General features: G+C 34.7%; 2 protein-coding genes across 13 annotated transcripts in view; one reads left to right on the top strand and one right to left on the bottom strand.

The window, feature by feature from the left end:
• The window catches only part of ANGPTL1 (angiopoietin like 1), a 34056-nt gene extending 10843 nt beyond the window's left edge, over nt 1-23213 (bottom strand). The window contains exons 1-2 of the mRNA XM_082465601.1: nt 17569-23213; nt 11670-12515 (exon numbers count right to left, since the gene is read on the bottom strand). Of these exons, the coding sequence (XP_082321727.1) occupies nt 11670-12492 (823 nt within the window). The 5' untranslated portion in view covers nt 12493-12515; nt 17569-23213. The remainder of the gene's footprint in view (nt 1-11669; nt 12516-17568) is intronic.
• The window catches only part of RALGPS2 (Ral GEF with PH domain and SH3 binding motif 2), a 193449-nt gene that overhangs the window by 105959 nt on the left and 64271 nt on the right, over nt 1-23219 (top strand). The window lies entirely within an intron of this gene.

Genomic DNA, 23219 nt, shown 5'->3' with positions numbered 1-23219 from the left:
AGCACAGGCTCCAGACGCGCAGGCTCAGTAGTTGTGGCTCACGGGCTTAATCGCTCCGCGGCATGTGGGATCTTCCCAGACCAGGGCTCGAACCCGTGTTCCCTGCATTGGCAGGCAGATTCTTAACCACTGCGCCACCAGGGAAGCCCTCTGATTTTTGATATTATAAATAACACTGTACAAAGTGTCTTCTTATTGGCTTCATTTTTTCATACTTATAAAAATGTTGCAGGATTGATCTACTGGATCAAAATGGTACGAACAGCTTTACAGTTCTTCATAGTGCCCAATTTTTAGTTTCCAAAATTTGATTTCAGTGGAACACACTAGTCCCTTGAGATGCTCAGTGAAAATGGCATACCACAGTCAAATAAGTTTTAGACTGCTAAATATTATGTTACCCTTTTGGAAACACAGTATACATTCACTAAAGACTGAGAAGCCCTGAAGTAAACCAGTTTCCCAAACTTTTGGAATCTTTTAACTTTTTCCCTCATACAACAGTTCATAAGAATACACTTCAGGAATGTTGGCAAAATTCCTTTCTAAAGTGTTGTATCAATTTATATGACTGATAGTAATTTTCTTTTTTAATCTACACAGTGACTTTCTGATAGTTTACAGATGTTCTATAGATGAAACAGTTAACTAACTAGTCTTTAAACCCATAGGCTTAAACCCACTTTTTTCTAATCCCAGCATCTATGCTCTGAACTGCTGTGCTACAGTTGTCCCCATGTTATCTCACAGTTTTATGAATTCACTCCCTATTTTTTAATCCACTGATAAGTTCTTCATAAATTTTAAAATGACAAAACATTTTGTAAAATCATTTGTAGAGTGTCTTGACTCTTGAACTTGTGATTTCCATATTTTTGATCTAAAGAAAGATAGCTTCTAGTTTTACTGAACATTATTTAGTTTCACCCTTCTCCAGTGTTTTGACGCTTTGAATTTTTTTCGTAAGCATGTCAAGATATGAAGTGGTTCAGAAATAAGAATTACCCTAAAGATCTATTAGAACAACCAAAAAAGTATAGAAATTTCAGTTGTCAAATTTTATATTTTACTAAAAATTTTTAAATTCTGTCATGTATAATTTTTAGAAAATGTGTGAAAGTAAGAGAGTTTAGTCAAGTAAAATTCGTCCAAGAAAGTCTATACTGTAATGATAATAGGATTGTTGAAATTTTGAGGAATGTGTTATCTATACTGTGCCAAGTATATACAGGGTCCTTTATGGGGCCTTATTGGGGTAGAATTAATCTCATTAAATAAACAGTTCCACAGTTACGTCATTAGAAGGGATTCTTAGAGACTATAAACTCTTCCCTCTAGATTACTCCTTGAAGATGGAGACTGTTTTTGTTTTTCTTCGGACTTTCTGTCATCACTGTTTTAACTATTAAGTAGACGGTCAATAATTTTTTGTTAAGCAAATGAATCAGCTAAGTTGCCTTCACATTTTAAATAACAAGGAAATTGAAAACCACACACAAAAATCAGAGATGATCAATTCTCTAGTCCATGTTTTTACTATGTTTCAGGTTTTTAAAAATTATAATACAGTGACTTGTAAGCACTACAGATTACTATTAAAAATTTGTGGAAACTGGAAACACGTAATGCTATCTTTCTTGGGTTATATTTATTTTAGGTATTAAATGTCTTAGTTATAGAGTTTAAATTTGATTATTTTTTTTATCGTTTTTATTTCTCTTCTGAGATTCCAGTCTTGCATTTATTATGAACATAGTTTCCTTTAAGCCGTAATAACTACTTTAAAAATTCTTGTTCCTTCTATTCCTAGTTTGTTGAGAGTTCTTACCATGAATGGATTTAGGATTTTGTCAAAGGCTTTTTATTTATCTACTGACATGATGATATGGTTTTTCTTTTTTCTTTTGTTAATATGATAAATTCTGTGGATTGTATTTTTAATGTCAAACCAACCTTTTATTCCTGGGATAACCTCAACTTGGTCATGTTATCGTTTTTATGTATAGATGGTTTTGATTTGCTAAAATTTTGTTAAGAATTTATGCTTTTATAGTCATGAGGATATTGGTTAGTTTGTGAAAGCTCATAAATAGTTTCTTAAGCTAGGGAGGACTATTCTAAAAATAATGTTTGCCCTTTTCAGACTGGCCATAAATTAGATCACATTCCATTTAAATTCAGTGTGAATTATTTTTATGCTATCTACCTTCTCAGTTATTGAATTTAAATTACAGAGTATTCAGAGCCTTTAACACAATGCTTTACAAAGTAGCCATCATCAGTAATTTAGTTCCCTTTTCTTCTTCATTGCTGACCTTGACACTTACTTCATAATTTAAGTAGCTTGTGTAATAAATATGTTTATTTAATTCATAAATTTAATGCGACTATTCAAAGATGAATATACAGTCATTTCTATTGCAGAAAAATAACGTATTCCTGAAAAATCTCGTGTTCTGCAAAACTGTGCACTAAAAATAACAGCTGATGTTAGCTGTTAGCATACTTTGTGTTCAGCTGCAGTTACTTGTGGCACAGAACATTAATATGCTTGGGAAAAATTCCATATGAATCAATATGACCACTTTGTTTTACTGATATTATTCTCCTTTTTTATCAGTCACCTATGAGCTACTTCACATTACAGAAACACGCATTGTAGTCAAGTCAGAGAAGGGTAGAGAAGTTTAAATGAAGTATGATTTCCAGGTCCAATCTTAGATTATTTTGTGTAATGCATGGTAACGTGTTTGTTTACTCACGAGCAAGAACTGTAATTTTTGGTTGTGTATCCACAGGTTAACCCACTTAGGTGCTCAAATATTTGTTGAACTAAATGATTCCTGGCAGCCACAGTGGTTTCCTCAGTTCTGCATTATTTTTCCCAGAAATATCTTTTCTGCATCTACGATAGGCTAGAAATCTTTAGGCTCCAGGGATAAAGAAACAACCATAGAGTCCAGTGGGAAGTGGGGAGAGAGAACTCCACTACAGCTTGCTGAGTACTCTGATTGAGTCAGCAGGGCACACAGGAACACTGGCTAAGAATTAGCTAACCTAGATTTGTGGGGAAGAGCTGGAGTCGGCTCCATCTGAGCTGAGTTGTGAAGATTGAGTAGGAGTTGGGCCATTAGGGGTAGAGGGTCTGATCAAGGCCACACATGGGTGAAATATGCTGAGGCGTGAAGACAGAAGAGAGCTTGATGTTCCAGCGGAGCTACAAGTTTTGCATGTCTGAAATGTCAGTGGTTGGAGGGTGGTACTTAGAGCTCTTGAGGTCGGCTGTAGGGTTGAAATTGATTTCTTCAGTCTAAGAATGCAGTCATCATAGTTGTTTACCACCTTAACCAGATTTTTTTTTCTAAGTTGTCACTTTCACAATAGTCAAGGATATCTGAGGAGCATAACTCTTATTTTAAAACCTGTTAGTATTGTAGTTAATGCACACATGAAGTGGTTTTGTTGCAGTACATACAGATATTTCTCTTATTTCAGAAATTTGCTTATTCTATGAATGTCATCTTTGTAAATGTTTGCTCTGCACTCATTTGAGTATAGTTTTGACAGTTTACATTTTATGTTTAACTATATATTCACAAGTTGGACTTTCATTAGACTATTTGAATTGCTGTTAAAATATTTAGAAACATCAAGGTTTTGAATCTTGACAGAATATTTGTAGAATGCCATTTGTTCCTTTTCTGCTATTTAATAAGCCCTCGGATGTTTAAGCAAACTGGGGAGTTCTGGGTTTTCTAGATCCAGCTTTGATTTGATAAGACTTCAATTTATGCAAATTTAAAATTATCTTCAACTTTAATTTTCAACCCACTTTTTCGTAGTGGGCTTCATGTTTACAGTTTGGATGCCTGTTAGACTTCGTTGATATAAAGGCTTAGGAAAATGTGGTTGAAATTCTTTTCCAAGACATATGGATAAAATTAGCAGTGCTTATAGCTATTTTTTTTCTCCTCAGTAAAGATAGTAAATATCAAAATTTAGTATTTGTTTATTTTTATAAGTAAACCACTAACCTGTCTTAGCCCAGTGTATACTGTTGGTCTTGGCAGAAATATTTTCTCATTATTACTTGCATATCTTATTCATTTTCTGCTGTAGAATTAGGTTATAGATCATTCTTACATTAAATATTTTACTGCTTTCTCTGTACCATACAAAATGCTTAACAGGAATTCTTAAAATGACTAGTAAAAAAGTAGCAGCTTTATTTTTGAGAAGCCAGTTTTAACTTCCTGGTTTATATTATCAGAAATAAATTAATTGATTTATTTATCTATGATATTTATATATGATTCAGGAATTTGTTATTAATGGTTCAAAGGGTATAGACTGGAAGTACCTTTCTTTCAAAATAGGAATTTTATTAACCTTTTGTTTGCATTGAGTAATTTTTTTTTTTAATTTTTATTGGAGTATAGTTGGTTTACAATGTTGTGTCAGTTTCAGGTGTACAGCAAAGTGAATCAGTTATACATATACATATATCCACTCTTTTTTAGATTCTTTTCCCATGTAGGTCATTACAGAGTACTGAGTAGAGTTCCCTGTGCCATACAGTAGGTTCTTACTAGTTATCTATAATATTTTATTTATAGTAGTGTGTATATGTCAGTCCCAATCTCCCAATTTATCCCTACCCACCCCCCCTTTCCCCCTGGTAACCATAAGTTTGTTTTCTACATCTGTGACTTGCATTGAGTAATCTTGAAATACTCATCTTCTATGACACAATTGCATTCTTCTCAAAGCGGGAAAATGGAATTCTGTACATTGAATTTGAAGGACCAGTCTCTTTCTTCCTCAGTTTCTTTGATGATTAAAATTTGTATAAGACTAACAAACTCCAGTTAACAGGTCTGATTCATCATAGAAAGAAAAATATTGACCAGTCATGCCACATATTTTCCAACATGTATTTTTTCATTAAGAACCCATATTTTGAATAGAACAGTGGGTTAAAAAAGACAAGAGGTTTCATACTTTGAATAGCACCTTTACTGGGCACCATCTTTATTTAACCTACCTATTCTCTTTCTATAAAGAAACTGTTTAATTACTTAAGTTAAAAGGAAAATCGTTTTCTTCAATAAATGCTGGAGAGGGTGTGGAGAAAAGGGAACACTCTTGCACTGTTGGTGGGAATGTAAATTGATACAGCCACTATGGAGAACAGTATGGAGGTTCCTTAAAAAACTAAAAATAGAACTACCATACGACCCAGCAGTCCCACTACTGGGCATATACCCTGAGAAAACCATAATTCAAAAAGAGTCATGTACCAAAATGTTCATTGCAGCTCTATTTACAATAACCAGGACATGGAAGCAACCTAAGTGTCCATCATCGGATGAATGGATAAAGAAGATGTGGCACATATATACAATATTACTCAGCCATAAAAAGAAATGAAATTGAGTTATTTGTAGTGAGGTGGATGGAGTTAGAGTCTGTCATACAGAGTGAAGTAAGTCAGAAAGAGAAAAACAAATACAGTATGCTAACACATATATATGGAATCTAAGGAAAAAAAAAAAAAAAGGTCATGAAGAACCTAGTGGTAAGACACAGACCTACTAGAGAATGGACTTGAGGATATGGGGAGGGGGAAGGGTAAGCTGTGACAAAGTGAGAGAGTGGCATGGACATATATACACTACCAAACATAAAATAGATAGCTAATGGGAAGCAGCCGCATAGCACAGAGAGATCAGCTCGTGCTTTGTGACCACCTAGAGGGGTGGGATAGGGAGGGTGGGAGGGAGGGAGATGCAAGAGGGAAGAGATATGGGAACATATGTATATGTATAACTGATTCACTTTGTTATAAAGCAGAAACTAACACACCATTGTAAAGCAATTATACTCCAATGAAGATGTTAAAAAAAAAAAAAAAAGGAAAATCGTTTTCTTTTTGTTGTTGAATTCCTCATTAATTTTCTTACTTTGTCCCAATCCTGTGCTCTTTGTGATAGGAGAAATAGGACAAAAGACATAACCAATTTAGAGCTTTCAAATAATTGGTCAGCAAGTAAAATCTTTTAAGAGATAAACTTTTTAATTGGGTTGTGAGTTAAGCATAAGGTAAGTATACTTACCAGAATTTCTGGAATGGGAAATTTGAGGCAAATACTTTCTAAAGTGATAATAGATTCTTTCTTGTAATAATATGAATTACTTTATTAATGTATAAGTTTAAAATGCAGTTAGCAACCTGAGCTTTTATATTGAAGTTACTTAAGAATATACTGATTATTTTTTATAACTGGTTAATGGAATCATATTTCAGCCCCTTTGCTTAACCAGTCTTCTTTAGTTTCTCTTAGTTTAAGTGCTAATATAAATATGCAACTGAAACCAATTGCATTTTTAAAATTTACTAATAGGAAACATTATAAATAATTGAAAATTAGCTTATTACCCACTAAAAAGCATTTTTTTTAGTTTCTAATGACTGCTTTTCAAATTTAACTTTTTAAGCTTACCTTTTATATTCCCATACATGGCAAGGCGTATATTGGAAAGTGCACTCAAAAAATATAATAATGATATTCAAACTGTACACAAAGCATTTTTACGTGCATCACCTCATTTAATCATCACAACAAAGTCTTTTACAAAAGAAGCAACTGGGCCTCGGAAAAGCCTGGCCAGAATCCAAGTTTCCTGGTATTCAGATCTATTCTCTAACATACTATGAAGGAACTTCCTCAACTTCATTCACCTACAAGGAATGAACTTATTTTTATAAATACACCATTTGTAAAAGGAAAATGTTTTCTTTTATGAAAGACTAACCCAAAATGTAGCCAATGAATAACATTAACAGTTAAGAATTTTTTTGATGGCAGTTTGCCAAGTGTATAGTTACATTCTCAAACATTTTGTTTTTTAGGTAGAGGGAAAGTAATGTTTCTGGAGATTATTTATTGTCAACCAACAAAAGTATTCTGTTATTTGCCATAAGTTCACAGTAAGTTTGTTCTCTTGAGGTGCATTTTTCTTATAACCATTTTAAATGAAAATATAAAATTGCCTGTCATTAAAACACCTTTTTAAAAAATGCTGATAAATAAAAAGAAACGAAATTGAGTTATTTGTAGTGAGGTGGATGGACCTAGAGTCTGTCATACAGAGTGAAGTAAGTCAGAAAGAGAAAAACAAATACCATATGCTAACACATATATATGGAATCTAAAAAAAAAAAAAACAATGGTTCTGAAGAACCTAGGGGCAGGACGGGAATAAAGATGCAGACCTACGAGGGAATGGACTTGAGGACACGGGGAGGGGGAGAAGGGTAAGCTGGGACAAAGTGAGAGAGTGGCATGGACATGTATACACTACCAAATGTAAAATCGATAGCTAGTGGGAAGCAGCCACATAGCACAGGGAGATTAGCTCGGTGCTTTGTGACCACCTAGAGGGTTGGGATAGGGAGGGTGGGAGGGTTGGGGTAGGGAGGGTGGGAGGGAGGAGATACGGGGATATATGTATATGTGTAGCTGATTCACTTTGTTATAAAGCAGAAACTAACACACCATTGTAAAACAATTATACTCCAATAAAGATGTTAAAAAAAAAATGCTGGTAAGATATATATAACATAAAATTTACCAGCTTAACCATTTTTAAGTATACAGTTCACTGGCATTAGTACATTCTCATTATTGTACAGTTAATCTCTATAACTCTTGTCATCTTGCAAAACTAAAGCTCTGTACCCATCAAATAACAACTCCACATCCTCCCCTCACCCCAGCCCCTGGCAGCCACCATTTCTGCTTTCTATCTCTACAAATTTAACTACTCTAGGTACCTCGTATAAGTGGAATTGTACAGTATTTGACTTTTTTGTGACTGGCTACGACACTTTTTAAATAATACATATACATTATGCATTTAAAGAGTTTAGAATGATCATGTACCTACATGTAGAGTTCAGTAATATGAACTTCTTGGTGCCAGAAGCATATGTAAGTACAGCAATAGACATCCATCTTTGCCCTTTTTTGTGCAAGTACCCAAACAGCTTAGACATATTTTCCAGTCTGACATAAGAATAATATGAACAAAGATTTTAGCACATTATATGTAAAGAAAAAATAGCAAGTCTATTTACTGTTGATTGTAGTAGTTTATATCTGATAAGAATCACAGAATATTAGAACTAGAAAGAGGTGTTAGAATCTTCCAGTCCAACCAGCACTCTCTCATTGTACAAACGAGAAAACACAGGCAAAGTGACTTACCCAGGGTCAATAACAAAGGAAACAAGTTTCCTTAATTCTGTGCAGTTTCCCTTGTAGCTAATTATGTCCTTGAATTTCAGAGACCAACATTTATAGAAAAAAATAGAAAGTTAATGTTTACTTGTAACAACAAATAAATAATGAATAACAGAAAAAGTTATGCGCGTGCTTAATTTTTACATTAAGGATTGGTTTATCTTGGATATATACACCATTGTTTCATTAAAGCAAAAGTCTGTTTAATGGGACCTTTGATATGCTAAATTGTCAGCATGAGATTTAAGTCTGTAATACTAGATTTTTTTGCACTACAGCTCAATGTGTAATAAAACCTAGAACTGATGTATCTCATTTTGCTTAGGCATTTTTCGTGTGTCAGTGTATGAATATGTGAATAATCATTTCTTCTAGAACTGGTGATACTTCCAGTTAAGATCAGTACCCACAGAAAATACTCCATGGCAGTCATCTCCATACTTACATAATTGTACATCCCATCAGTTAAAAAAATTTTCACATACTTCAGATATGTTTATTTATAAATTGTATGTAAAAACTACTGGTAAATTGTATACAGTAAAAGCTTACACAAGACATATTTTAAAAGAATATAAAAATATATATTTTTTTCTTTCTGTACCCAGGTGATCATTTCATACACGTCATTCCTTTGGAAATCTTAATAATGATCACCATTTGCCTAGTTTAATGGAACGCTAGCCTGTTGTTACTGTTAGTTAGAACACTATAAAATGAATGACTCCAGTACAATAGAATGTGTTAAAGTACTTTCATGAAGGTCTTTGGAATGACAACTTTAAGAATCTCTATAAAAATGTAGTTATCAAGTCAACCAGCATTTATTTAGCATCTGCAAATGACACAGTATCCATCTACCAGGAAGGAGCTTGTATTATAGATGGAAGGCATTTTATTTAGATATGTGTATAAGTACTGTGTGTACATGTGAAGGTAACTGATAATTCAGCAGTGAATATAAGAAATGTTGTGTCTGTGTTACAGAGAGTAGAGACATTCTAAGGCACAGAGGAACCCTTTCCACCTGCCCCCCCCAGCCCCGCCAAGGTCACCCAGCTAGAAATCCAGGATGTCTCTATCCTCTAGCTGCTTCCATAGATAATTTGGATCTAAGTTAGAGTTCTGGCTCTGAATAGAAATAAGGGACACATCCGTGAAAGACTGAAAAGCAACATGGATAGAACTTAGTTGACTGCGTGTGTGGGACAGGAGGGAAGTGTCAAAGATGAGCCAAGCGAATTCCGAAACGGGTAGTAACTTACACAAACTAGAGAAGTCAAAATCCATTTACCTGTCAATTTTACTTACAGAAATTTATATCCTGAGAGTATAATCATAGAGGAAAAAAAAGAAGAACAAAGCTGATTTTTAAAGTTGCAAGAATATTGGTTACCATGTTTATGGGGGCGGGGGGTGAGAAAGACCTGAAGGTTATTACCAAAGTGTTAACTGTAGTTTATTTCTGAGTATTTGGATTTTCAGCAAACCTTTTTGCAAAGTTTGTTAGTGTTTTCTAGATTTTCTTCGGTTATTATTGCTTTTATAATAATAATTTACTTATTTCTAAAAGGAGAATGCTAGTCTGGGGAAAAGATTGTTTTAGGGTTTAGTTACTAATTTATTTATTCGTTCTTCAAGTATTTATTGTAGTGCTTACAATATGCTGAGTACAGCATGCCAAACCTAATCCTGGGTAGATGTTTGAGAGAGAAAAATGAAAAGACAGTTCACTTTCTTCCAGAAGCATTCAGTCTAGCAGGGAGACAGACATGCAAACGAATAGCTCCAGTGTAATATGATGTAAAAAACATAGTCAAGGCATAGTCAGCCATTTGGGGAAGGAGCCATCTAGATACGTTTGTTTGAATCTGAGTAGGTATAACATTTAAGACACTATTTTAGCTAAGCCTTGAAATCTGCCAGGTTGACAGATAAGCTGAAAGAAGGCATTTCAATAGAGGAAGCAGCAGCATGTGAGGTAATGGTCGAATATCCAGATGCAAACATCTAGCTTTGGTTAGAATCAAGAGGGAGAGCTCCATGCAGGAGTCATCTGAGCAGTGGTGATACTTGTAGCCTTGAAGGAGTGTAGACCTCTAAAACAGTATCTTCAAGAAAGCCTTTTTAAGCCATAGGAGAAGGAAAAAGATGCCAGTTGGAAGGACCTAGAGAAGTAGGAAGAGTCAGAGTATTATGATGTGGAGGCCCAAGAAAGCAGAGGTGTGAATGGTCAGTGCTGTCCACTGCTGCAGAAAGACATGTCCACTTTGTGATGTACATACTTCCAGTCTTTGTCTTTGTCCTGTGTTTTTGTTGTTGTTTAAAATTATTTCATAGTCTGTGCGCAGTTTTTTGTCCTGCCTTTTCAGAAAGTAAGTGAATGAACTGTAATTAATTTTTTTTTTTTTTTTACTTTTGGGCATTTGGGTTTTTTCCCTTTACTCCAAGAAAACAAATCAACTTGTAAAGAATTCAGGAGAATGGCTTATGAGAAATTGGATGTAGGTGTAAAATAAATGTTTTCAGAAAGTTAGCAGTGAGCTTATTACTAGACTGAAACAAAGATGAATTATTCCTCTTTTTATTCTGGGCACCTTGATCAGTGACTGATAATGAAGGGAAGAAGGAATGAAATTAGAAACAGAGGTAGAGATTATTAGGATCAATTCTCAGGTTTTTTATGTATTGAAAACTTACTTATACTTACATGGTTACAGGGTACAACGGTAGGATTTTAGCTTTGGAAAATAGGAGGGATATCTTTTACTCTTGATACTGAGGGCAAGAAGGCATGGGTTTTGTGCAAATGTTTTCAAGATAGGAAAGCACAAGGAACCTAGGCCTGAGTAGACTTAATCTCAGCACAGCAGTAGGTGGTGCATGTGCTGCAAGTGGAGATAAGAGGGGGTTAATTCTAGGCTTTAGGAGAGTGAAAGCAAATTATTACATGTTCCTTTTGAGGAAGATGGTGATGGGAAGAGCATCAAGAGGTAAATGAAAGGATTGTTTAGCAGTCGTGAGGATCTAGTTGGAGTCCGAGAGGATGGTCATAGAGGTTAGGAGTGGATTGTGGAGCCATTCCTGTCTCAATGCTAGTAATTTAGATTGTAAGAATTTGGATGAAAGACTACTTTTTCCACGAAATATACTGTTTCTATGAACTCTTAGACCCTTAGAGCTGAGAGATGTATTTAAGATCAATTCTTGGTTGATAGAAAACAAAAACAGAAAATTTAATGTTCATGTATAATTAATTACATCACCAAAATGAAGAATAGGCATGTATTACAAGCATTGTCTCATAAACCATAAAACACATTAACCTTGTACTTCCATTTTCAACAGTAAGAGGTAACTCACCTTCATTGATGAAAGTTACTGGTGGTATCTTGAAAGGGCTTTTGGTGGGAGAAGTTGCCAGATCAGGTGGTGGCATTAAATCTCTGGGATAACCTGGATCCCTCTGTATCTCATTGCCTCCCAGCAGACCAGGAGTATACTGATGACTGTTAGGAATGTGCTGTGGCACTACCTGGACGAGAGGAGGAGACACATGGGGGTCTTGTCGGGAAAATATCCTCAAGCACTGTTCTTCCAACAAAGTGATCATCACAGACTGGTTATTGACAAGATCAGTCAAGGAAGCATATTTCAGCTCTAGTTCCCTGTACCTTGTTGCCATCTTCAACATTTCTGTGGTGACATTGAGGATTTTATTTTCCAACTGGGAAAGTTCGAGTGAATTATCCCTCTTACGGATAATCTCATGTAATAGTTGCATATAGAGTTGAGTAACACGAGAGTTCATGTTACGGCTTTCTTTTCTCAGCAGCTTTACCTCATTGACAATGTTTCCATCTACATCCACCACCAATTGCAGGACATCTATCTCCCGCTTCTGCCTGGAGAGCACGTCCTTCAGGTTTTCAAGGTCCATCCTGGTGATCATGTCTTTAATGGTACCTGCATCTTGCCCTTTGGTATTGACACATATTGGCCCTGTTATTTTTTGTTCAGGTACCAGGAATGTGTATGAACATTTCTTTGCTTCCTCTTTACCATCTGTGGCACGAGGGTATCTCCTCTGGGTTATTTTTTTTATTTTGAACTGTCCTTCTCTGCAATGTCCAATGCCCATTAGTAGGAAGAATAGCACACTTAGGGTCCAGATAAAAGCCTTCATTTTGAAGTGAGGTTGTATGACGTCTTTAAAAAAAAAAAAAAAAGCAATGAAGGGAAAAAGTAGATAAGAATTAATATTAATCTGCTTTTAAAGTCAGTAACATAAAAAAGTATCTAAGGGAAAAACTGAATATCTATTGGTGTTAATAAATTGGGCCAGAATTAAAGTTATTAATTTCTTAAATTCAGTATTAAGCACCTTCCTATTTGTTTAAAAATTAGGTTTCAGAGATGAGCTCTCCAACTACCACCTTATTGTAATGCTTTTTGTTCCCCAGCTCAATGAGCAGATCTTGGTGAGTGCCCACTGTGTGCTGAGGCATATTGTTAGATGCTCTTGGGGCTTCTGAGACCCTAATAAGACACTTTTCTTACCTTTAAAAAGTTCACTTGCTATCTTAAGGCTTGGAAAATGGTACATAATGTTGGTAAGGCATTAATAAAACATTCTTCTCTAATTAGTATGAAAGTTGCCAGTGTTTTTTATTTATATTGTGCGGTTTCAGTTAAATTGGCCCTCTCTAATAAGTATCTTTTTTACCTATCAAATTAAAAAAATATTTTTAGACAAATCTAAAACCAGAAAGTTTTAGCATCATATTTTTTGTTTGTTTTTGTAACATGTCCTTTTGGGATTGATGACAAGTTTAAGAATGATAGCATGCTCACAGTCATTATTGTGGGTAATTGTGTTTCCTAAATCATAATCATATATATGCTCTAAGCTTATATATGATTCAGCAGGTTCATTTTTCTAACAGAAGTTCTACTGAACTTCATTTTAGTAAAATGTTAATAATTTTTTATAACCATTACCAAGGAAAGGAACTCATCTGTCATTGAATCTGATCGTTAAGAGTTGGAAAGTACCTTAAAGACCATCTCATCTCATTCAAGACAAGACCTCTTTGCTCCCATGGGTATGTTGAAAGCCAAGGCCACGGCCACACGAATAGGTAATATTAGAACCAGGTCTAGAATTGAGGTTCCCTGGCTCTTCAGTCAGTGTCTATAGCAGTGGCACATACGCTAAAATGTGTGCTTGGAATGTTCCATTTTTGCTGTGGCAGATACATACTTGCCTTTTATAGTATAATTTCTATAGAAACACTCGAGGAGACCTTAAGACTAGTTCCAAGAACCAAAGCCGCTTTCTTTTTCTTTAGTTACCTCCCTAAAGAGTAGTAGCAGTTAGAATGAGTAAGATGTGTCACCCCATCAGGTTCATTAACAAGCTGCTATAGTATAGCCCACCTTCTCTCTCTTATAAACTTGATTCCTGTCTGCTGTTTCTGAAGGATGGCAGTGGATATACTAAGAACTTTTCTATCCCGTTTTCCACCCAGGTACTTGTTTTTTGCTTTGGGGAGCCAGGTCCCAAGTTGTTTATGCCTGCTATTAATAAATAGCAATGCAACAATAACAATAGTTCAATTTTATTGGGTGCTTGTTAAGTGTCAGGCATTGTTTCAGCCTTTTACATGTATTAAATCATTTACATCTCACCACAACCCTCTGAGGTAATTATTATTATCCTCATCTTCAAATGAAGAAACTGGCATCCAGATGTTAAGTACCTCACCCAGAGTCACACAGCTTCTAAGACATGGAACCAGGATTTGAACCCAGGTAGAAGACTCCAGGGTTCATGTTTTTCAATAACAACTACATCATATGGCAACGTATTCTATCCTTTTTTCTATCACCAACACTATAACAATCCCTTATATTTTTGTAGTGCTTAACTCGTGTTAACTGTTTGCATTAACAACAGCACTGTGAAGTAAACATCTACCATTTTGCAAAGAAATAAACCTGGAGGAGCTAAAACACTCAAGTGAGATTCAGATCTTCTACTCATAACTTCCTAGACCTGTGATTTTTATCCTCGTCATGTAGTAACTGCAGAGGAGTCTTAACTTTGTGTTCCGTGTATTTTACAGTCTTTTCCTGGTTTGTATCTCTTTACATTGACCCATTAACTTAATTATGCACAGGTACTTGTGGATCATTTTTATATCCCAGACTTTTCTCCTGTCACTCCTTTCCCTCCATATATATTCTGTTAGTTGATAGTTACCTGTCTAACTTGATTATGAAGCCTCCTAAAATTAAAGGTTGTATCAATGAAATATGGACTCTTCAACTAGAGTCATAAAGATGCCTACTGCTTTCTAAAACCATGTCTCCTTACCTCGGTGTTTTCAAATGAGTAATGTTTGCAAAATAGGGTGATAAAGAAAATAAAGCAAAGAATGGATGGAATGTACAGAATTCTTTTTCTTTTCCTAACATAAGATAGGAAGGAGGAGCATAGTAATATTCCATATTTGTGTCAAAGGCTTTCTGTTTGCTGACTGATAGCCAGAAGTACACTTGGATGAGTACTTTTAGTTTTTTGCTTTCATACTTTGCCTTCTGACATTAGTAGAAAATTTAGACCGAGTGTCATCTATTTTATTTAAAAAGGACTCTAGTTACTATACTAGAGTTACCTGTACCAAAAACCAATAAAATATTTCTTGTTATACTTGCAGATTCATAGAATTTAGATATGGTTTATTTTTAAAACTGCGGACAGTAAAATAGAAGCCATCAGCCTGCTGGGTAAACGTATAGCATTTCTCCTACGTGGTTAACGTATCCAGTGTTCAGATGCACTCATTTCAGTCACTTCAGTAATGGAATGGAAACTCTTAGATCATAAAATTATTTTATCTAAATAAACTAGTATGAAATAAGCTACCAAAACAAGGAAAATTCAGAAAGTATCATGAAACCTCAAAACATGTAGACTTTTCTGAATAGTATTCCAACTGAAGATCTTGTATTCCTATCAGATACAGATTGTTATAGAACTAAGAGCATATAATGCAAGTCTGCTAATGTGACTTTGTATCCGTGTTATCATGGAAGAACAAAAATGTGAAAATACAAATCTAAATTAAAATAGCAATAACTTCCTTTTGGTGTGTTCTGCCTTGGCTCTTTGTGGATTCCTGTATAATTAAATCATAAGGTGAATTCTTGTCTACCATAAGAGACTCTGACCTAACTTTATATTTAAAGGAGACAACCAAAAGTTTATTTTTTAAAAAAATAAATACAATTCCCTTATCCTTTACAAAAGTCATGACTTCGTTGTCACCTAAAGCTGAATAAGGAACCACACTTCTTAAGGAGTAGACTAGCTACATCATGAGTAAAGAAGGAGTTTTTTAAATACATTTACTGTTACCTTTTATGAAAACATTCTCTTATTTGTATTTTCCCACATATGTTCAGTTTTTAAAGTGAAAGATCCATAAATCTGTGTTACGTCATAAAACCTTTCTGTGTATGTTAAAATTTTCCTAGGTCCCACGAGAATGTTGTAAATTAGTCACAGTATACTTAAGTTTAAATCTATGTCTTTGCTTGGTTGTTTTTAGGGAGGGGAAAAAAAAGTCTTCCATGCTTTGAGTTAATTTTATTGGTACTATTTCTCTTCATAGTTGCTACATTGCCAGCTAGTAGGGAGAAGAAATGAAAGTTAGGATATACTTCCTTTCAGATGGTAAATGCATAGAGGCATTTAACTGTCTGTGTCACACACTGAAAACAGCATGAGGCAATGAACTGAAATTTATGAAGCACCGAAGATACCTTAGATAAAGACTTCTAGATGGTGAATTATGTTCTGGGAAGAGACTTGAGAACAGTTTCATCCCCTGGAGATATTTAAGGAAGGGATAAATAGTTATCTGGGTTTCAGATTAAATGCTTGCCTAAGGCTTCAGTAAGAACTGAGGTTTAACTGAGGTCCTGTACTTTTCATAGCAACAACAACAAAAAAAGAAAGAGATGACAGTATTTCAGATCCAGTATTGTTTGGAAATTTTATCGGAATTTCTTGTAAAATATGTTTAACAGAGATCCTCCCAGTATTGAGAGTTTTGAATCTTTAAGAAAAGGACATGAAAGTAAAGTTGAAGAAATCCTATTTAGCTTTACCATTTTTTGCTTGTTGAAGATTCTTACCTTGAATTTCTTTGATTTTTAAAAGGACAGAGGACCCCCAGATCATAACAAATTTAAGTGTCTTTGGTGTTAAAGCTCATTGTTGGTAACTAGTAATATTATTTTTAATAATTCTAGTAATACAATTAAACAAAGCCCCCAGATAGAATATTGAAAGAATCGTGTTTGTTGACCTATATTGTTGGTCCTTTAATTATGTATTTAAGTAATTGTATCTTCTGGGTTCTTATTTTCTATTGTTAATGCTGATGACTTACACAATACTTCTATACATTTTATTTCTTCTCCTCAATTCTAATCTGTAAGGTTTTAGGATTTTTTAATGTATCAATTGCTTTGCTTTTTCACGTAATTCCAGTTGTAGCAGTTTTAATTTCTGTTGCCCAAGTTAAAGTACTGTTACATATAAACCTATGAAACTATTTAAAAGTTTGAGTTTTAGCAAGAAATACTGTAGACTTGTTTTAAATCTTTAATATTTAGTAATATGAAATATTAATATTTAGGTTATATTTGGTTATGCTATAATTGAGGTATTGTTGCAGAGCCTTTCAGTTAATTTTATATCTTCTTAGCTGTGTTTTGTAGCTATACTTTAAGATATCTTCACAGTATATGTAAATCTTTAGCATATACACTGTAGCTATGTAAAGAGAAACTAACCATGTTTACAACTATTTTCTTTAGTCTGTATCCCTTTGTTTTTAATCACTCTGCTGTAAATCTTATACATTTAATCTGTTACTTGTTAAAATTTCTAATGTCACTAAAGTACTTGTTTTCTGAAACCCAGCATGTATGCATCAGTCTATAAACATATACACTAAATACCATTAAATTGAACCTCAAATAATTCATTAATCATCATAAAGTATATAATGACCAGTTTTATATAAAGTTGCAAAACAAAACCTTTTTCAGACTAAACAAATTGTAGTATATTCCAAAATTCTTTGATTAATAAGAGATTTTGAAATTTCTACTACAAATGTAAAATAATTATACATTTCAACATACATAGAATTTTTAAATAAAAATAAAAGAAATATTATAATACCTTTTGCATCTGTTGATAAAGCAAACCCAGAGACTTGCTGCTCTTACTCTTGCTTTTAAAAATCAGTGTAGAAGTTTGTTCGTCTGTGACTTTAATGGCAACTGCATTTTTGTTTTGGACCGTTGAATCCAAGCTGTACTAAGGAACTTCTTTTTCTTCTTACAGCACAAATCAATTGAATTTGACAAGCCACCTATGTAATTTTAAGTAGTATAGTGGAAGTTCCTGGTCTGCGGGCTGTCTTTAATCCAGCAGAGAAAGCATTGTGGCTTTGCTCTGTCTGCCACATGGAGAAATTCAGTAACCAGCTGCAGCTGACCCAGATTGTATATACAGTACCCTTGAATAGTGATTCCCTCTCTTTCTCAGGAGACTCAAGTTCAGCCCACATATTACGTCACCAAAAATTTGCTGGAGACTTGGGGGGAAAATCTCTTTAGGATTTCCTCTCTGTAGCTTTAAATAGGGGTGGGGGTAGTGTGATCAGCAGGAGGTTGAAAAGCTCCGAACAAGGAGAGACTGTGTGCAGGTTGAAGGAAGGGCACCATCTGGAAACAAACTATCATAGTTCAGCAGGCAATTATAAAACAAACATTTTAGTCTCCTGCCCAGAGATCTTTTAAGTTGAACACTGAAAAAATAGTACTCAACTTCACTTAGAAGTAGGTGCAGGCTGATGAGTTTGCTTTTTTATTACAAAGAACAAGAGTTAGACTCTGTTCTGAGAGGCAGTCCCCTAAATAATATAATACTCTTTATAGCCTAGAAGAATTTCTAAACATTGAGTTGCCAGTTCAGAAGTTTTTAAAGTTGTAAGAAACCTGATGTTGTAATATGTTATATCTTACTGTGTAATGTTTCTGAGATAAAACTGTTCATTATTTAAATTCTAATGTTATATAATTAAATTCTGATGTTATATAATGTCACTGCCTCCTATTCTGCAGCATGACTCCTCTTGTCTGAATACGGTTATTCTTATTAGTTGATGCTGTGATTTAAAAGCAAACATAACCCTGGCCTGAGTGGGAGAAAAAAGAGAATTCTGACTCCCCGCTGGCTATGGGAACTTAGACAAGTCACTTTACCTACCTCTGGCCCAGTTCTGCTATGAAATTAGGGTGCTGGAGAGGGAATTAGTAATTGTTGAGTACCAACTATGCCTTTATATTGCATTAAATCAAGACTGTTGATTAACTCAGTGGCTGAGGAGACACAGATTTAGACATTTTAAGTAATTTGGCTTAGGCCTTCCATACTAAGCGGTAAGAACTGGGATTTGAATCTAACTCCAAAGCGTTCGGCCACACTCTGTCTCATTGGATCATATAATTGCTGATTGCTGCTTCTAGATAAAACCTGTGCGTTTCTACTTTCTATGCATACTGTGTGCTTTCCCCTCTTCGTTGCCTTACCTTGTGCTACGTTCTCTTTCTCAGGCCCTACCATCAACTGTTTGTTGATCAACATCCTTTATTTAAAGTCAGCTTACAATAGTTTCTACTTATTTCACAGAACTAATTATTCCTTTAAATTCCTATGACATACATAGGTATAGCAGGGGTTCCATACTCAAAGGCCTACAAATGCTCACAATAAGAATGAAGCAGGTAATGTATATAAGTGAAGTAAACCAGAAGTAAGAGAGCAGAAGAAAATAGGGTTATGACAAACTGGCATCCTTAATGGTTAGTATAATGGTATCTACACCCTTCTCAGCTATACCTCATTGTTGCCAGATCTCCCCCCCGCCCTTTTTTTTTTTTAAGGAAAAGAGGGTCGTATGTAGATATTTCTTATGGTATTTCCTGATTTTAAAAACATTTTAAAGACAGCTTCTAGCCTCTGATTTATATTATGTAATACATTACTTGATCATTCAGTGATCATATTGTATTCACTAATAGCTTAATCTGGAAAAATACGAGATAGGAAGCTCCTCCTGAGCTCTTTTGCTTGAGCGATTTAAAGCAGTTAATAATATCACTAACCAAGGTTGGAAAGTGGAATGGCAGGTGTTTAGGGACAAATAATGGTTAGTTTGTCATGTTAAATTGAAAATGAAAGTCAGGAGGTGTGTTCTATACAGAGGTTTGGAAAGTCATCGGCAATTAGGTGACAGTTGAAGCCTCAGAAGTAAGATAATCCAGAAAAAGTACATGCAGAGTGAAAAGATTAGTGACAGAACCGTGGGGAATACCAATTCCAGGGAACATGAGGAAAAAGAAGAATGGAGGGAGGGTGGAAGCGAGGAAAGTTCAAGCCAGTAAAGACCAAGAAACAAAGGGAATAGTATAAATACTGCAGAGAGACTGAGCAGAAGGGAGGAGACCAAGAGAGATGTCTAAAGATTTAGTAATGAGGAGATCATGTATGCCTTTGCCAGAATAAGTTTCAGCAAGGAGATAGATGTGGATTTCAGATTATCTACAAGTGTTAGCATGTGTGGATCAGTAGAAACTTATGTACTGTCAGTGGGAGTATGAATTGATATAGCTTTAAAAACAACGTGGCGCTGTCTTGTAAAGTTGAACATTATAATGTAAGACATACATGTATGTATATATCTGTATATATCTCTGCTAGAGAAACTCTTGTACATGCGCACCAGGAGACACAAGAATGTCTATAGCAACAAGGAAGGAGGGGGCAAGTAACTGAAAACTCTATCAAATAAAATAAATAAGTAAATTGTGATATAGTTACATATTAGTTTATTCTCAATTTAAGGAATTACAGCTGTACTTAACATGAATAAGTCTTAGAAACAAAATAGTGAGTGAGGCAAAGCAATCACAGACCAGATTTTTAAAAATTGATTTAACAACCGCTTTAAAATCACTTACTGTGTACCCATTCTAACTTTACTGATGATATTATTTAATTTAATCACACATATATAAATCATGATTTTTTAAAGCTCAAAAATAAGCAAAAGTAAAATAATACATTGTGCAGGAATACAGACAGGTGTCTCAGAAAACAAGGGAATAATCTTCAAATTCGGAATAGTTGGTTACCTCTAGACAGGAGGCAGGGAGATAACATAGGGAAAGAGCATGTAGATGATGCAACAGTACTGATGTTGTAGTTCTTAAGTTGACAGGTATTTATTACATTGTTTGATAACAACCAATATTATGTGTTAAACTGTTATTTTTTAAAAGGTAAAATTATGATTCTCGCACAGATACAAAATGAATACATGTCAAATGTTTTGTTTAAATCATTAAATATATAAGGGAATCAGGAAGATATTACAGCCACTTCAAGGGAGAATTCAAAGTACCACACATACATGCAGTACCACACATACATACAAGTACCACACATACATACATGCATACATGCAAAGTACCACACATACATGCAAAGTACCACACATACATGCTTCTATCTATAAAAGATAGACTATTATAGCTATATAATTTTTATGGTGTTTAAAAACCGTGAGTTTACATTATCTGAAAGCTAAGTCAAATAATCTCTTGTTTTATACTTTTCTCAATTTTTTTTAACATAACATCAAATTGTAATGTTAAATTAATCGTATTTGAATGCTGAAATGAATTTACAGATAGTTGCAAAACTGGTCAACATCCACGGGGCAATAATCAGTTACACCCTACTGGACATAATTCATTGGTATTTTTATGGACAAGAATTTGTATTTTACAAGTTCTCAACAACTTACAGAGTTGTAAAATAGCTCAGGCCAAAAGGAGGCACTGAAGAGAGGATATACCTAGTAATCATTTTTGCCTATTCCAAAGTCTGTCACAATTTTTCCTGACCCAAGTAAACTTTTGTATGTACCAAATATTACATAAAAATAGAATGAAGGATAAAAAAGGTAAGTGTACTAATCTGTGTTTCTCTTTCAGTGTGTTTGTTGAAAGCGGGAGAGGCAAGGGTTCTGTCTTGAGGAGGGGATCAGATTTAAAGGAAGGGTGGCTTTGATTTTGTTTTCTTAAATAGAGGAGATTTAAATGTGTGCATTGGCTTTGGGAAAGGAGCCAGTGGAGGGTGAGTGATAGTGAAGGCAACAGTGGACATTCTAGAGGAGGCAGTAGCGATTATGTTCAAAATTGCAGGTTAGATTTGGAGAGAGGAAGGGGATTCTCCTTCCTCTGAGATGGGAGGAAAAGGAAGGGAGCCAGGCTACAGATTTATTTGAAGTCATAAAAAATGAAGTTGAGAATCTCCAAAGAAAAAGAAGTATTTATGATAGGTGGCTTAAAGAATACGGTTAAGATTTACTGAATGGAATAGTAATGATACTAGGATGAATAAAAGGATTGCCATGCCAACCTTTTACATTGTGTTAAGCACTAATTGTCTGAAAATACTGGTCAGGATTTTCATTTTTTAGAGTGCAGGATAGAGGAACCGCCTGAATGAGTTTATAGTCTTTGAGCAGATAAGATATAAAGACAAAAGATTTTCAATAAGGAGATTATAAAGTCTTAAAAATTATCAAGTGAATGGTATAGATACTGTATGAGTTTGTAACAGAGTGTAATAAAAAAAAAAAAAAAAACTTGGGGTACAAGTGTATACTCTGAGATCCAGCTCTGTCACTAACAGTTTACAGGGCATTAGCCACTTCCTTAATATCTGTGGACCTTAGAGTATTCACCTATAAAAAGAGGGGTTTAGACTAGACAGTTTCTAAATTCCTTTCTTGGAATCTGTGAGAAAAATAACAGATGACACTGACCTGGATATAAGATATGATTTAAATGGGCAGAGTTGAGTCTAGGTATCATTTAAGATGGAAGAAGTGGCATGAGAAAAAACATAGGGCTTATTTGGAAGGCAGTAGGTACATCATTTTGGTTGCATTTCTCTGAGAGTTCATGAATGGGCAGTAATGAGGAGAAAGTAGGAAAGTGTATTTTTCTCTCCAGCTATAGTTGTCATTTACACTTTACATGTGCATAGTAAACTCTCAGGAAATATTTTTTATAGATTTGACCTTGCATATCCAGAACTAGTACAACCAAATTATTTGGGGGTATATGTTCTTTTTGTTGGTACAGAGAAAGGGCAAGGTTCACTTCAATTTGTAGTCACATGAACTGTTTCAAAGATGCAGCTGTTAATCTTTAAAACAAGATGTTTCTGCCAGAATGAGACAATTTTCAAAGTAATTAAGACTCAAGTGACAGTTATCAACTCAAGGCAAGGGGGTATAGAACTAATATTAAGTAACTACCCCATGGCCAGGTAGTGGTTAGGCTGGCTAACTTAAAACTTCAGGCTATACCACAACTTGGAAAATAGACATAAAAACTGAGGTTCGGAGATTAAAATAACTGTCTTTGTTATATACAACTAGTCAGAGGCAGAGCCAGTTCAGGAGCTCAGTTTCTTTCCATTAAGACCCATAGGTAGGTAGGTACTGGAGTTTCTAACTCCAGCCTCAAGCCATATTTTAAAATGGTGTTATAAGAGGGCATTTACAGAAAACATATTTGCATGTCTGACCCCAACTCCACAGAAATCTAGGCCTCAGTGGTCATGTTTTAACAAGGCTGCAGTGTATTAATAATGATATATTCTAAATATGGCATATACTGAAGTATAGCTATAAACTATACTCTTCCAAACTATAAGTAGGAAAACACTCATTTATCTAATTTCGTTTC

The sequence above is a fragment of the Balaenoptera physalus genome, assembly GCF_965194825.1.
Source record: "Balaenoptera physalus genome assembly, chromosome: 1".
NCBI classification, from domain to species: Eukaryota; Metazoa; Chordata; class Mammalia; order Artiodactyla; family Balaenopteridae; genus Balaenoptera; species Balaenoptera physalus.
Note: the sequence above shows the minus strand (reverse complement) of the source record. Positions and strands in the feature narration are given on the sequence as shown.